The 16,497-nt window shown below is 41.9% G+C and overlaps 1 protein-coding gene across 2 annotated transcripts in view; it reads right to left on the bottom strand.

Annotated features, from left to right (window-relative positions):
• USP32 (ubiquitin specific peptidase 32) overlaps positions 1 to 16,497 on the bottom strand; it is a 229,128-nt gene that overhangs the window by 22,403 nt on the left and 190,228 nt on the right. For both annotated transcript variants that reach the window (XM_066575111.1, XM_066575112.1), the window contains exons 20-27: positions 14,553 to 14,691; positions 13,583 to 13,688; positions 12,445 to 12,618; positions 8,816 to 8,990; positions 6,316 to 6,467; positions 5,068 to 5,179; positions 4,187 to 4,398; positions 2,663 to 2,847 (exon numbers count right to left, since the gene is read on the bottom strand). In XM_066575111.1, coding sequence (XP_066431208.1) covers positions 2,663 to 2,847; positions 4,187 to 4,398; positions 5,068 to 5,179; positions 6,316 to 6,467; positions 8,816 to 8,990; positions 12,445 to 12,618; positions 13,583 to 13,688; positions 14,553 to 14,691 — 1,255 coding nt within the window. The remainder of the gene's footprint in view (positions 1 to 2,662; positions 2,848 to 4,186; positions 4,399 to 5,067; positions 5,180 to 6,315; positions 6,468 to 8,815; positions 8,991 to 12,444; positions 12,619 to 13,582; positions 13,689 to 14,552; positions 14,692 to 16,497) is intronic.

The following is a 16,497-nucleotide window of genomic DNA, read 5'->3' as shown; positions in this document are numbered from 1 at the left end:
GCAATAACTTTTTTATTTTTCTGTTGACGTAGTTGTGCAAGGGCTCAATTTTTGCAGGATGTCCTGTAGTTTCCGATAGTATCAATTTGGAATACATACAACTTTTTGTTGCGGGACCCCCAAACAGCGTTCGGGGGATTTAAATGCTGCTGAGGCGCTACCTCCCTCCATACACGTCCTGCAACAGCAGGGCGTAGTTTTACGATAGCGCCGTCACTAAGGGGTTAAATGTAACAGACTGATATAGCTGCGGATTTCCTTGCAATTCTGCAACAAAATTCTCAAGTACTACATGCAGTTTTCTTCCTAAGCACTGCAAAAAAGGAAAAATGCACTATGAAATTCTAAGAGATCTGTAGCATGCCCCTAATTTCTGGTGGATTTTTTCTGCTACATGTGGATGGGGTTTTCAAAAAGTCACCATATATAGTACTGCAAGATACAATTTGGCAACATGTGAATTCATCAAGGAGCAGTCTCACCAAAAATATTATTTATAGGTAAATCCAGCCCATAATTAGAAACATTTTGGGGGATTATTCTGGATCTTCCAGGCCTAATGTTAGAATAGAAACAGCAGGTGTCACACTAACACCAAGTCAGTCACACTAACGGTCCCTTTAGGACTCATGTCCACGGTCAGGTTGGATTCTGCATGCAGGAGCCTGCAGCGGAACCCGACCCTGCCCACGGACGAGCAAGCTGCTTACCTGTCCGGGTCTTTTTGTACTGCGGATGTGTGCGGAAGCGCAGTGGAGTTTTATTTATTTATTCAAACTCTTTCCAGCTGAATCCGCGTCCAGTCCACAATATCACTTGCAGACAGGCTGCGGATGAAATGGAGCATGCTGCAATTCCAAATTGCACAAATCAAATCCGCATGCTTTAATTCAGTTGCAGACCCCAATATTTCTTTATGGGCGTCTAACTGTGGATCATCCGCACAGATTCCGCAATTCAAATCCGCCTGTGGCCATTAGGCCTTACACGGGTTGACAGTCAGGTAAACGACTACACAAGTGCCAGCATCACTGCTAAGGTCATTATCGCTAGTGCAAAGAGTTTAATCAGGCAGACTTCACCGCTGAATTGCGGGCTTCTTCAAAGCACCTCACCTTCTATGTGTAGTGCTGAGTGGGGAGCGTTCATACTGAAGAAGCCTGCAATACAGTGATGGTTTTTAAGCTGACTGAAAGTCAGTGATAAAAACCTTTAAATGAAAAGTGAGCAGTTTTTGTGCATTTACACTGCACGTTCGTTTGAACAAATTTTGAGCGATAATCTGTGTAAATGGCCCATTACTCAGCCTTGCTTCTGCACAGTAATGCTGCATCACTCTTATCACCTGCTCAGCATATCTTCTGACATCAAAGACAACACAGCAACTTCAAAAGCAGCCGCTCACACCAGGGACCCTCCACATACCCAGTGGAGCAGAGAGAGAAGCAAGACTGAGCAGGTGGAACAATTACTGAGGTAGGCACAGAACAGAGACAGCAGGTGGCGCCATTCTAACATTACTCCTAGAACATCTGGGGATTTATTTAAAAAAAAAAAAAAATCTAAGTGCAAATACAAAAATGATTCCCCTTAATAGGCTTAATTCATCTATAAAAAAGGTTTTTGTTTTTTAATGGAACAAGCCCTTTAACCCCTTGAGTGGCGGGTTTCCTACCACCCTGTCGTGCCCACCAGGGCAGGTTTTTTAAAATGGTCTAATCATTGAATTTCAACTAATTTTGCAGTTGCGTCTCAAGAGCCATAACGTTTTCATTTTTCCATTGACACAGCCATATAAGGGCTTGTTTTTTGCGGGACAAGTTGTGATTTTTTAAACAGGGGGAGGAAAAAAAGAAATGGGGAAAAAAGAAAAAAAGGGGCCATGTCATTAAGGGGTTAAATAATGTATTAACTTCCTTCTCTGGGTCATTACGACGCATGGATACCACATGTGTGATTATATTTTTGATTTTTTACAAAGTAAAGGGAGACAAGTGTTTTTATAATTTTTTTTTTCTTTTTCTTTTCTTTTGTCCCTTTAGGGGACTTCCACAGGGACCCATCAGGACCCCCTGATCACATTCTGGGGGTCCGATGGTGACAGCCCTTTACATGCTGCAGTGACAGCCCTTTACATGCTGCAGTCACATAGACTGCAGCATGTAAAGGGTTAACACAGCAGAGATCGGAGGTTTTCTCTGATCTCTGCTGTAAGAGCTAGTACCTAGCTGTCCTCTGACAGCTAACAACCAGCTCTCCCTGCCACAGAGACCATCGGCTTGCTTCTGACAAGCCGATGGTCTCTATGGCAACCTGTAAACAAACCAGTGCAGGAGTTTGCCGGCATATCGGCAATATCTTCTGCTGGTTTTTCAAAGCCCTTGCACTGCTCTGTGTGGGTCTGTGCAGGCAGAGCACACTGTCACAGCTTGTGGCATTGTGCTCTGCAGCTCCCATAGTAATACATAGCCCGGAAATCTTCCGGGCTATGTCACTATGAGCAGTGGAGCTCGTCCCGGAAAATTTCCGGGCGTGCCACTCAAGGGGTTAAAGCAGTCTGTAGCTTTGTTTACATCTTTTTCTGGAATGTAACACCAGTATCATTACTATCCAACCTCCTTTTAACACTACTCTATGTTAAACACCCATTCTATTAACATACCAGTCTTGTGCGTGGTTACTTGCTTCTTGTGGCGGAAGCGGACTTGCAAGTCTGGAAACCTGGATCCACACTGCATCATACAAATCTTTCTTCCGGGTATGGACAGTGCATGGAACAATTAGAGGCATCCCAAATAGGCTAGGACGATTTTTTTGCGATGACAGAAAATACAACTCTGTTCTCATCTAAAATCAGGGGACATCAAAAATAGGTAATAAGTCTCTGTTTTCATCATGTTTTTGGCCTTCATTTAACATAAAGCTCCCAATGTAAAATGTTTCCGGAATTTCCAGCAAGAACCAGCATATAAAATAGTTAGCTAATCATATTTTTAAATTAATTGCTAAACCAAATTCATTTTTTTTCAGATTTGTAAACAATTCAGCTTTATTTGATGTTAAAGCTATTACCATGTCAGGCCAAACTATATACAAATCTGCCGCACAAAAGAGAAAATTACAAGCTGAACGGCAATCAAAAGAGTTAACTGGCCGTCAGCTCATAACAAAATATTTCAAGAAAGAAAATGTCGCAGAGCAGGAATCTACTAGCGATTGAGACGCTACTGTGGATGCATCTACGTCTATCAAACTATTGACTAGTGATGAAGCCTGTCAGTCCTATGAACACGTATGTAATAGAATAACCTTGTTTTCTATTGTTTGCGTGTTTTACTCAAGGTGGGAAAAGGAATCAGAGTGCCGAAGCAGAATTTATTAGGGGGTATAGGGTGAATGGGCTAGGAGGCCTCTGAAAAAATGTGGGGTCATGCTGGAAGAATTGCGGTGCTGCAGCGCTGGATCGGCAGGGCTGAGGAGGATAAGTACCGCGGGTTTTGAAGCAGCGCTTTCCTGGTGAAAAGCTTGCGGTTTTTCGCTACGGTCAAACTGCGAGATTTCCGCCGGGATTCCGGCGTGTGTGTGAACCCAGCCTATATTGTTATCTATGGACAATTTTAGCAATTTCTTTGTCTACTCAAGACTTTCCTCTACAAGAACAGAAAGCCACTTTCCCATTCCAGCAGACTAGAGTCTTCTTGTAGTAGGGCTTGTTCACACTGGTATTTGACAATTCCACTACGTAATACTACATTTTGCCTGACTGGCCATGGCTTACCCAGCGAAACCAACTGTTTACTGGAGGTACTGAGTCTGAGCTGAAGCAATCAGCTAATCATGACAGCAGCAGTTACTCTGAAAGGGGTCATCAGTGTAAACTCAGCCAACGATTGAATGATGAACCATAATTCATTCGCCTACTGTTCATTTCATGCAAGCATGAAAATCATTGTTAGCTCGTTCGCTAATCATTCTGTTTAAATACCGATTATTCAGTTATCCTCATTTACTTATACAGTGAATGTGAACGACTGAATAAGCAAATGATTTATCTACCTGTATAAACAGGCTGAACCAGCAAATTCAGGCATCATTCGCTCATTTGAACAATAAATCGTTCTCTCTACAAGGGCCCTTATTTAGGAAGAAGTAGGATTTTTGTCTTGTATAACAAGTGTTATCTTACCATTTTTCTGTGAATAGCAATGATATAGCCTATAAAAGGGCCCTCAGGATGAACAGAGATATGCCCGTTAAGTACTCCATTCCCCATGGTCTTCTCTGTCCCACATGGCACTACTGTATTTGGCATCCCATTGGGGATTACTGGTGGTCGACTAAGTCCTCCATTTGGCATGAGATTCTGATGTCCATTTGATGATGGCACTGTACTGGGATCTGCAAATTGAAGAACAAGCTCAAAGTAATCTACTTAAAACTGCGTCGCTATTAATATGGATTATGGTTTAAACCTCTTTAACTGATCATTTCATAGACTCAGCAAAGCTAATTAAAAAGCAAACACCAGATGGTATAATGCTAACTATTTAACAATCAGCACACAATGTATTTCGCTCACCAATTGTGCTGAGATACACACACACAAATCACACAACTATAGGGGAAAATACATGCAGAGGTAACACTTCAAAAGTCTTAACCCAGCATTTCAAGGAAAAAGTGCCAACCATTGATCCACTTTGGAACCCTACAAAGGCTAGGGCAACACTACATTTGGCCAAGCAGCTGACAGTATGTATATGCCGTTAGTAAATATAACAGGTATAATATTTTAATTCAGATCGTAAAATGTTTGTAGTGTGTAGGCAAGTTTTTTCCTTTTGACATTTGTGGGGTCAATGTGTCCCTATGGATACATTGTGCGTATGCACCAGGAGCTTTCCCGAAGCATATGCCAAATGTGCACTGCAAAGACAGCGAGAACACAGCCTTACTCGAGAAATGCTGCCATAAAGGGAAGATTGGTGCCACAAAAGGTTCATTTATCTTGGTTACATTACTAATAAAAATGTGCAGTTTATTAGGGATATGCTGACTACAACTCACCTTGTGGAGTGGGGCTTGAGGCTGATGTAGGAGAACCAGGAATAGGAATCTCAAAAGCACAGAGAAAACCACTCACCGACAACCGTACTTTCTGGTTATCCTGGGGAAAGTTCTAGAAATAAAAGTTTTTAGAATCAGACTGTGCTATGCTGTTTAATGGTGACTACAAACTGCTATATGGAACAATATGGTCATGAGGTGCCCAGTGTTGGTATAAACTACCAGAGATTTCTTACCATGTTACTATGGACCCTCTATTTTTGGGAGTATAAGCATGCCCAAGCATTCCCACATTTAGGATAGGCATAGCACAATGTATGGCATAGCATATAAGCAGTAATCTGGTCATAATGGACAAGGAAGCAGCTTGTCGTCCTCCTTTTCCCGCTCTGAACATGACTTCTACATTGTATTCAGTGGAGGAAGGACATTTAACTAAAATGAGAAACTACCAGCTCAGTCTATATACAGAGTGCGATAATCCAATTCTAAATAATAGGATTAGGGGTCCTGCTTGTTCTGAATATGATTAGGTCAGAGGAAAATGAACTGTTTATTGGCTGAACCATCATTTGCAAAAGGGAATCTGTCATGAAAAATCAGCTTAACCCCTTCATTCCAAAGCCACTTTTTGTCGTCGTGTTTTCTGTCCCCACTTTCGAAGAGCTATAATGTTCTCCATTCTATATCGTCACAGGAAGGAATTAAGAAGATCGATCATGGCTCAAAAATGATCACTGACTCAAAGCACATTTCCTGAAAGTTATTAGGAGATATAGAACCCGATTTGCCCGATTTTAGGGAACAAGGGAGACTGTATTCAATTGCTCCAGGTGGAGAATGAACACCACTAATGCCTAAAGAGGAGCTAAAGATTTACAAAACGTTTACTTTTGTTCTGTTTTTAGCTAACACGTTAAAATTCCAACATTTTCATTATACAAATTCCACGTTACTGATTGATTCGTTGTTCGGTCCCTCGAATTCTCTTCTACTATGTTTACTTTTCCATCCCTGTATAATCTGTTACATGGGCATTTCTCCGGGTTGATCAACTCTTTTTGGTCAGTATACTATGACACAGAAAGCTTAGGCAATATGATGAAGAGAATAAGCTGAATAATAAAGTGCCAAAAAAGTTGACATTTGCAACTGATTAGCGACTTTCCTCATACATCATCCCTGTACATGAGCCCCGGCAGTGAGCGCATGTGCTTAAACTAAGCAATCCACACACCCTGCACTTACCTTAATGTTAGATCCATGCACTTCAGCAAGAAGAATCTGTTCAGGCTTCAAACCACATAGCTCACTTAACTGTTTCTTCAGGCCTGTATACTTCTCATCCATGTTCAGCCTTAGCCCATACCGTACAGGCGTTGTACCATCTAATTTAATGACTTAAAATACATATAGAGAAGGTCATTCTTTTCAATACTATACTTGTCATTCCAAAAAAATACGGTTGATCACCAATACATATTTTATAACTATATTCAAGCATCGAAGTGTTTTTTTCTGCCAACATATATGAAAAGTGTGTGTGAACGAATAATCCCCAGTCTACTACCATAAAACAATTAGCAAGCTCGTTTTTTAACTAAAACTGGTTTCCGAAATGACATCTAGGTAGATAGTTGGGCAATGCATGTCATGTCAGTGTCTGTGAAAGAGGTAACTCTATGACTTAGTTTTAAGGGCTTCGTGCCAGAAATATGCAAGATTTGTGCTTATATTAACAACTTTGAACGTAAATACGCAGCAACATTGCTTAGTTATTTCTGTCTTAATTCTCTGGCCTTTTCTTCAGATGGCATTGTGATCTCAGTTCTGGACAGCTCAGATCTGCTTGGTGTTATGAGGTCTGAAACTAGTCAGCTGCTCAGTCTGTTTGATACTACTACATGATTCCTACCACAAATACTGCCTAGAGAGGAACAGAGAATTGCCTGTTACAGATACTGATTATGATCACACGGCTCTTCACACAGTTGTAATAGAGGAGATCACAGCTCATCATCCTGACAGTATACTTATGGGCTGTAGCTTATTTAAGTGAATGTAGCAGGTAATGATATAATTAAACTATTCACCAGTAGGCAAAAATGGGATAGCCTCAGATAATGCAGTGCTGATGCATTGTGGGATTGATATGAAACAAAGCAAAAAAATGTCAGCCTCAATATGGTGTCCGATAAACAGCAGCCAGGGGGGCTGCACTGCAGAGAAGTGGCTGCAATACAGTGAGACCTCCAGAATGTGATAGGCAATCGGATGAGGGAGGAAGGAAGTGGGGGAGCAGGGATGGAAAAATGTGTTTTCAACAGAGTGACCCTTTAAAGAGTAATAGTGTATGTTACACAGTGTTATAGTATGTTGCATTACAATATATTACATGCAATGCTAACACTAATATTTATTGAGGCAGATTAATAATCAATATGGGCCAAAATTCTAGTTTGAAATGGAACAAGAAAACCGGCATTTGGGCCTCAGATTTATTTAGCATTTTAGGCACTTTTGCTTTTAACTAGACAGTTCTGAAAAGTGTCTAGACAAGGGGATGGGGATGACTAAAATGAGTTTGAAAATATGCAGGATTTTATAAGGGCAAGCACTTTTTATGTCCCATAATACTAGTTGAAACTAACCTAACCAATAGGTGGCATAAGTAAGAGTCTAATAATTCTAGTAGCATGTGCCAAGTGCAGTGTGCACCATCGTGATAAATTTGGCACATTTTCTGCCTGCCTGCTCCAGTTTTGAAGTGATCTTCCAGGCCTGGACAAAAATGTCCGAACAGCTTCTCTGACTACCTGATACACGTTAGCATGCATTGGCAGTCTATGACTCTACAGGCTGCTAAGACTGGCCAGCACTGCTCGTGAGGACACTACTGGGTAATCAAAGTAGGTGTAATGTCTTAGACGAATGATGCCTACTACTACCCAGTGTGCATCAGGCAGTCAGAGGAACTGGTGTGTCCATCTTTGTTTGTCCAGAACCATAGGGGTGCTTTGAGCTTACTTAAGGTACCATTATACAGGACGATTGCCAGACACACAAGCGCCCAACAACCATACCTCAGACTACCACCGGAATATCACTCCTGTGCTTACACAGGAGCAATAGTGGTTCAAGTGAATGGAAGCACAGCGCCGGGAATCACTCTAGCCTCCCGCCTTGATTACAGTAAACAGGAATCGCTTGAACATTGAGTGGCTCCCGTTTACACAGGCCAACATTCACTCGGTTTTCAGTTCTGCTAAAAACCAAGAGACTCCGACAGGAGAGTCTTGCTCAGTGCCCTGTCGGCAGCTATGTGTATAGGGGACGATTATCGCCTGAATTCACAGTTTCTAGTGAAAATTTGGGTGCCAATTGCCCAGTATAAAAGGTACCTTAAGGTCAAGACACTGATAAGATCCCCTCTGTGTTAAAATTCTGCCTTTGTAAACAGCTACAACACATATAAGGGACCAGGGAGCTGTCTAAGAGACTGCAGGTTTATCCTTTGCACTTTGTCAGCATATACGGTTACTAGAACGAGCTGCGACTTGTGGTCTGGCTAAGACTGCAACAGCCACGGAACATTGTCGTTTCACACTATAGAATCATTGGAACATTTGGCAGTGTAATTTAGTGACTAGCAAAATGTGGTAATCTCTTTCCATCAAACTATTCAATTATCCATATTAACAATATGAATTTCATCCCCGAGAAAAACTGAAAATGAAAACCTACAAACCTGTGATTTCCAAATGCATATAACTGTCCATGGGTAGAGGCAGGGAAAGAAAATTAAATGGATCGAATCGGACACTGACATGCCCACAGGTTTTACATTTCACTTGAGATCTCAACTGTCCATGAAACAAATCCACAACTATCGACCGATTCCTTCTCAAGTGATTGTCCCAGGCCTACAAACAGAAAATTATGGTAAATTACAACAGTACATAATGAATACAGATGTGGGTTTCTAAATTCCCAGTTTTTACAGGAAACTAACAATAATGAGGCACAGATATTAAAATGGATAGTAATTTCCAATGTCTATACTCCAGCACGGCACACTGTAGAATGGCTCTGCATATGGTGATTCACATTGAAGAAGTAGTTAACTGCTTCATCTTCTCTTAAATGAATGTGAAAGCTCTTCAACTATTTAGAGATATGCTTCCAGCTATGAAGACATTTGACAGTTTGGCAACTATGTGCGTTTCAGGGAATATCATTTTAAAAGTCATTTATTAACACATGGTAAACAGTTGGGACATATGGATGGCCGTATATCAGATTAAAGAGAATCTGTTAAGATGTAGCTTAGCAACTACATTTAAATTGCCAATTAAATATATTTCTACATGAGCCTTACAATTCGTTTTAGTACACTACACGAAACAGAGTTTTTCTTCTTCACAACATACATATAGACTTATGTCAAAGGGATAAATGCACTTATCAAAAAAAACATCAAGCACCTACAAGGAGCTGTTGGAATTGAATGAAACTTTGTGAATGATTGTAATGTTGATATAAGTGAATGATTACAATATTAGAGGAAAAGGATAATTTATTGCAGAAAACTGAACACTTGAAGGGAGGCTTTAGGACCCAATTGGGCTGCCTCTAGCTTGGCTACAAGATGTGATACGGGGGGCATGGAGGCTCTAGTACCCTGTTGTACCACCTCTAGCATGGATGTAAGATGTGATACGGGGGGGGGGGGCCTGGAGGCTCTAGCACCCTGTTGTACCACCTCTAGCATGGATGTAAGATGTGATATGGGCGGGCATGTAGGCTCTAGTACTCTGTTGTACCACCTCTAGCTTGGATGTAAGATGTGATACGGGTGGGCATGGAGGCTCTAGTACCCTGTTGTACTGCCTCTAGCTTGGATGCAAGGCATACAGGTTTCGAATGGTATCATGCAGCATATCAGTCCAGTTTTGCTGCAATTGAGCCTTTAGATTGTGTGTGCAAACTCATAGGCTGTTGAAGTTGGCACCTGGAGATGTTCTACTGGAGATACATCTGGTGACCGGGCAGACACGGAAGTATGGCAATGTTGTGGAAGCATTCCTCTGACACCCTTGCTGAATGCGGCTGAGCATTATCCTATTAGAAAATGCCTCTTGGAAGCCACCATGAGAGGAACACATGTGGCTGCAGGGTGTCCTGAACATATCGCTGAGCGGTCATTGTCACTCGTACCACTATACTAGGGGTGACCGACTGCTGCATGCGATGGCCCCCAGACCTTTACACAAGCAATGGGGGCAATGTGCCAAACCACAGCAAAGGCAGGATTGAGGCGCTCACCCCGAGGTCTCCAGACCCGAATATGTCTGTCGTCAGTACCCAAACTAAACCTCGGTTCGTCACCACTTTTAGGGCCTCAGGTGGCAAGACCGTTCATCTTATCACACCACAACTCTAATCATTTGCATATCTGCCTGAGATGTAACTGCATGCCAGAGTTTTGCAGCAAAATAACTCCTTCTAGGTGCTGTTTTTTTTTTCCTTTTTACAAAAAGTGTATATTTTAAGTCCTTTCGATCTGCCCCATATGAATTAACAGGCTAATGGACTGATCCCTGTGCAAGAAACATGTGTGCTCCTATACACAGTGCCACTGGCAAGGTTGAGCTGTCACACTGTCAGCCAGATCCTGTACTGAAACAGCGAATTGAAATAATCAGTTTCCTGTTACTAAAAACATCAAGCACAGCACAGAGCTGCATTCCTGAAAACAAAACACAGCTTCTAGATCATATGTTCCCCGCTAAAATATTAAAATGTAACACCCCCCCGCCCCCCATAAAAATTCAATGAGAACATTTTTAAAAACAATTGAAAAAAAATAACAAAAAGAATGTTTAAAATTGCCCCCAAAAGAGGAGTACACCATAACTTTTTGATAGGTGAATGTTCTATAAAATTAGCATGCTGCTCAATGCATTGACCAACTGCTTTCAGCACTCACACCGGGCGAACGACGAGGAAGGCAAGTATAACACGGATAGCCCCAGAACCAACAGGTTACCTACTTTTGGACGATAAGTTTAGCTTATAAGGTTAAAAGTAAGTTACAAAGTCTCTTTAACCCCTTCATGACATGGCCCATTTTGGGCTTAAGGACGCAACAATTTTTGGCGGATTTTCTTCTCCGTTTATCAAAAGCCGTAACTTTATTTTTCCGTCGACGTGGCCGTATAAAAGCTTGTTTTTTGCGCGGCGAACTGTAGTTTTTATCAGCGTCATTTTTGGGTACATTAACTATATTGTAAAACTTTTTTTTTTTTTTATGATAGCAGGGAGAGAAAACGCATCAATTCTGCCATAGATTTTTTTTTTTTTTTACAGTGTTAATCATGCAGCATAAATGAGACAGTCCATTTTTTCTGCAGACCAGTACGGTTACAACAATACCAAAATTCTTACTTTTTTTTAGGATTTTCCACTTTTCTACAATAAAAACCCCTTTTTTTTAGAAATCTTGTAACTTTTTTATTTTTCGATGTATGGAGCTTTGTGAGGGCTTATTTTTTGTGAGATGAGCTGTAGTTTTTACTGGTACCATTTCGGGGTACATTTGATCACTTTTATTGCGTTTTTAGTGAGGCAAAATGCGAAAAATTAGCATTTTGCCTCAGTTTAGCGTTTTTTTTGGCGTTTTTTTCCGTGCACAGTCAAAAGCATGTGCATCTTATTGTACGCGTTGTTACGGACGCGACAATACCAAATATGTGGGGTTTTATTGTTTTTTTACCTTTTTTATGCTAATCTGAGAAAAAGCATAAAAAAAAGGTTTTTTTACTCTTTCTATACATTTTTTTTTTTATTCATTTCTTTCTTTTTTTTTTTTTTTAATCTTTGTTACAACATGTGTGTCCCCCTGGGGGACTTTGACCACTGCCTTGATGATCGCTGTCATAAGGCATGGCAGAGCTACTGCTCTGCCATGCCTTATCGCTTATACAGCGATCTCAGGCACTGGTAACACAGGACACCAGTGTCTGGCGTCCTGTTACCATGGAGACAGGCCGGGCTCTCTGTGACTGACAGCCGGCTCCCGCTGCGGGATAGCGCGGGATCATATGTGATCCCGCGCTATCCCCAGGACGTAAGTTTACGCCCTGTTGCGGGAAGTACCCCGCTGCCAGGATGTAAACTTATGCCCTGCAGCGGGAATGGGTTAAATTAGAACTTTTACATTATAAAATAAAAATTCTACAAAAGTGGAGGAGCTTCTTTAAACAATTTATGACAGTGCCAAATTTCCTACAGAACATATACCTAAACTAGTCATATTAGAGATATGACAAGCAGGAATAAGGTTTCTAAAACCGTACACATTATGTAATCACTAACCTCTGCAGCAACCTCCCAATCTGGTCGTCCATCACTGTCCTTCAGCTCAACGTATGGCTTCTCATGGACTCTATTAAGATCTTCGTGGAGGCCATCTAGAAGAAATGCAAGCAGCTCTTGGGAGTCCTGCTGCTGAAAGCCGTTGAACCGAGGGGCATACTTTGCTATTGTCCACTGTAAACAGATTAACATTTGTACACACAATATTTATTTTATGATCCTATAAACTGGCGCAAGTTAAGACTACAAATATTCGTTTCAAATCCCTAGGCGATACCGCAATTGCCTGTGTGAAACTAGCCTAACTGGTTATATGCAGCAGTTGCTATAACCATTGCAGGTGGGTGACAGCTGAACACCACAGATGGCACGTGCCATGTATGGAGTGGGCTCAGCTCCCTACTCTGATCGATACATTCTCCTGTGACGTGTGATGTACATGGATGTCACATTCTGGAAGGGAGTAAAAAGGGCCGTCAGAGACTAGTCATAGATTATATAAAAGTAATCATAAAAATAAAACTGCACTCAATCTCTGACCTCAAGATCTTGCACCCATTAACAATGAACAGCCAGTAACCACTAAAATGATTTGTGAGCTGCACAGAGGTGGAGCTTTTGGGCAAATTGTGGTCACATCTCTCATACACGGTAGCCGCGCAAGAAAAAAAAAATGTTGGGGCCCTACGCTAATAAACAATCTAATGCAAAGTACAGTGTTCAGCATGCAGTATCAAACAATATTAATCTCAATTTGATGCCTGAAAAGGGGGGTAGTCTCCTTGAAACGTCACTGCTGTCGATGTGTATCCATGTCTGCTCTCCTGCATTGTTGCCTTGGCTTACAATCTCATAACTATATATGGTTTATACCTGCATAATGGTGACAGCTCTGTATGCATACACCATTTATATTTTGATAAAGAAATCAAGCCGTAGGTCTCTGCGATTTACTGCAGAGTAATCCAGAGAGATAGTAGTTGGCAGAACAAGATATTAAATCACATTTTATAGCTGAAGTTGATTTGTTGCAAATTTTGAATTAAAGCTGTATAACCTACAGTTTAACCTAATAATCTGTGTTAATGATATTCTCTATCAATATTGTAGGTAATAGATTGCCATGCACATAACTTACCCTTAGCTTAAGAGGAGCCACATTCTTTTGTGTACCACTCCACAACTCTTGAACCAAATCTCCATAACACTTTGCCATGTGTCCTTTCATTCCAATGGGGTTTGTTCTAAAATGGCAAAGAAGTCCATTCATTAGACAAAGTGAATGGATGACTTTTCTGCAACAGTGGCAAAATTTGTTTGGGGTATAGTTTACCTTTTCCCCCATGGAGTATAACCATTAAACCAACAGCAGAGCTGTTGGGCTATGGTTGCCAATTGTCCAAAATGATCATTCTACAGCTCACAGTAAATGCTGGTAAGAAGTTCATATCAATATCTGACCTAAAAACACGTTTCACTTAGAATATTTATAACGCAGTAGAATTTTACCAATGTGTCTGAAAAAATGTTGAGTGTCTTGTCATTTTTGGACTGTCCAGGAAAATCAAAAATTCAGATTGGCAACCCTGTGTTGGGTATACATAGAGGTGCAGTTGCACCTGGGCTCTAGTGCCCGAGAGGACCAATGCCTGCTCCACCACACAAGAAAACAGCAAAATTATAAAGGGGTAATACTGAGGTGTAATAGTAATTACAATATAATGTAGCATAGGCAAGTATAGCCGCCTGGGTATACAGCTGAATACTGACCTTTACAAAAAAAAAATATCAATCTTAGGCAGTGTTTAGTAATTACATAGAACTGCATGAAATGGTTAAGGGATGGCCCATGGTATATATACAACGAAGCCAAAAGCTTCAAGCCTGCCCCCTACATACAACATTAAGAGGTAATGAATATATGTATAAGTAATTACAATAAATGTACAATTTCACAGTGCCTCTTGTGATGGCACATGTATAGAAAAATGAATATGGAAGGATTAAAGAAATGAAGGCAAATAACTATATATGAAATCTAAGAAAGTCTAACCAGCGAGCATTTACAAATAGGCAGTACTTTTCCAAATCTGCATACGTTTTATTACCTGTTTAACTCATACAGATGTCTTCCTGAGATGAAATACTTTGTTAAAGGCTGCGTGTTGCTGACACACTGGATACTGGAGTTCATGAAGCAGGTATTGCCCAAGTTACTTAGTCCCGTTGCCCCCTTTTCAGTTGGAACTAGAAATAAATGGAAATATAAAAACACAATGAGATGTAGCTTAAAACACTACAAAAAAACGTGAGAAATCTATCTATAGTAGAGATGAGCGAGCGTACTCGGTAAGGATAGATACTCCAGCGATTATCGTCCTTACCGAGTACCTGCCTGTTCGTCCGCAAAGATTTGGGTGCCGGCGGGGGTGAGCGCTGTGTTGTGGGAGTGAGCAGGAGGGAGCGGGTGGGAGGGAGAGAGAGATCTCCCCTGCCACTCCCCGCAGGCACCCGAATCTTTGCGGGCGAGCAGGCAGGTACTCGGTAAGGACGATACTCGCTTGAGTATCTGTCCTTACCGAGTACGCTCACTCATCTCAACCATAATCAACAATGGTTGGAAGTCTAGAAATTACAAACATGATTTATGAATTGACAGTACAGAGTCAAGACCGGGTTCTCATAGGTGTCAATTCGGAATAATATATAAAACATTACAATTAAAATGACTGGGGAAAGTACTGTATATATAGAGCCCTTGAATTGTGGATCCATGTTTTTAGTACACCTGCTACAATGAGCCAATGGAGCCTTTGCTTCCAACTAGTTTAAATGAAATTTTGGAAAATTTAGGTCAATTCATTTTTCTCTCTATTTTTTTTTTTTTATTTCCACTTACCCAATGTGAAGTATAAAACACAACTTACTGTATAAACTCAAGTATAAGCCTAGTTTTTCAGCACATTTTTTGTGCTGCAAAAAGCCCCCTCCACTTATACTCGAGTCAGGCAAGGCTTAAAAAAAACCCCTCCATACTTCCCTCCCAGCCGGCGTCTGTGTCTCCGGCGGCGGTGCGGCAGGCTGCTTGAATTCTCTGGGCTGTCATCCCCTGCCGTCCTCTTTGCTCGGCTCTGTCATACCCCGCAGTCAGCAATGTGTAAGTAAGCGCTGTGATTGGATCGAGCGTCAACCAATCACAGCTGGTGTTTGATCATTCACAGCCACTTAAGCTGCTTTAGGCCTCCTTCCCACGAACGGATTTACGCCGCGTAAATCCGCGGCAAAAATCCGCTGCGTTGCACCCTGCTATTAGGTTCTATTGAACCTAATAGCACAATGCACACGATGCGTAATTCCACCGCGGAATTACGCACCGTGAAATCTCCCGTTCTCACCCGCAGCATGTTCTATTTGCTGCGGGTGTACGCGCTGACGGCTTCCATTGCAGTCAATGGAAGCCGTCCGTTCACGCTATCTCCCGCTGCAACCAGCGGAAGATAGCGTGAAAAAATGCTTCCCCGCCTACCGCCGCGCGTCATATGACGCGGCCGGCCGCGTCACGTGACGCGGTGGGCGTGTCACATGACGCGACGGCGGTGGGCGGGGAAGCGTCTTCACGCTATCTTCCGCTGGTAAGTATGGGGTCTCTGGGGGGTGCCGTGACGGGCTTCGCAGCGGATTACGCGGCGGAGCCCGTCACGCTCGTGGGAAGGAGGCCTTAGAATTCTCCCTGCTGTCATCTCCCTTCTCGGCTTTCAAATCCACTGCCGTCAGTGCTGTGTAAGTAAGCACTGTGATTGGATTGAGCGCCAGCTGTGATTGGCGGGCGCTCAATCCAATCACAGTGCTTACTTACACAGCACTGAGAGCCAAGCAGCGAGGACAGCCAGGGGATGACAGTGGGGAGAATTAAAGTAGCTCGTCGCACAGACACAGACGCCAGCTGGGAGGTGAATATGGTTTTTGTGGGGTTTTTTTCCTATGATATACTCGAGTATAGCTCGGCTTATACTTGAGTCAATAAGCTTTACCAATTTTTTGTGGTAAAACTTA

The sequence above is a fragment of the Eleutherodactylus coqui genome, chromosome 1, assembly GCF_035609145.1.
Source record: "Eleutherodactylus coqui strain aEleCoq1 chromosome 1, aEleCoq1.hap1, whole genome shotgun sequence".
NCBI lineage: Eukaryota > Metazoa > Chordata > Amphibia > Anura > Eleutherodactylidae > Eleutherodactylus > Eleutherodactylus coqui.
This window is presented reverse-complemented; position numbering and strand designations above follow the sequence as displayed.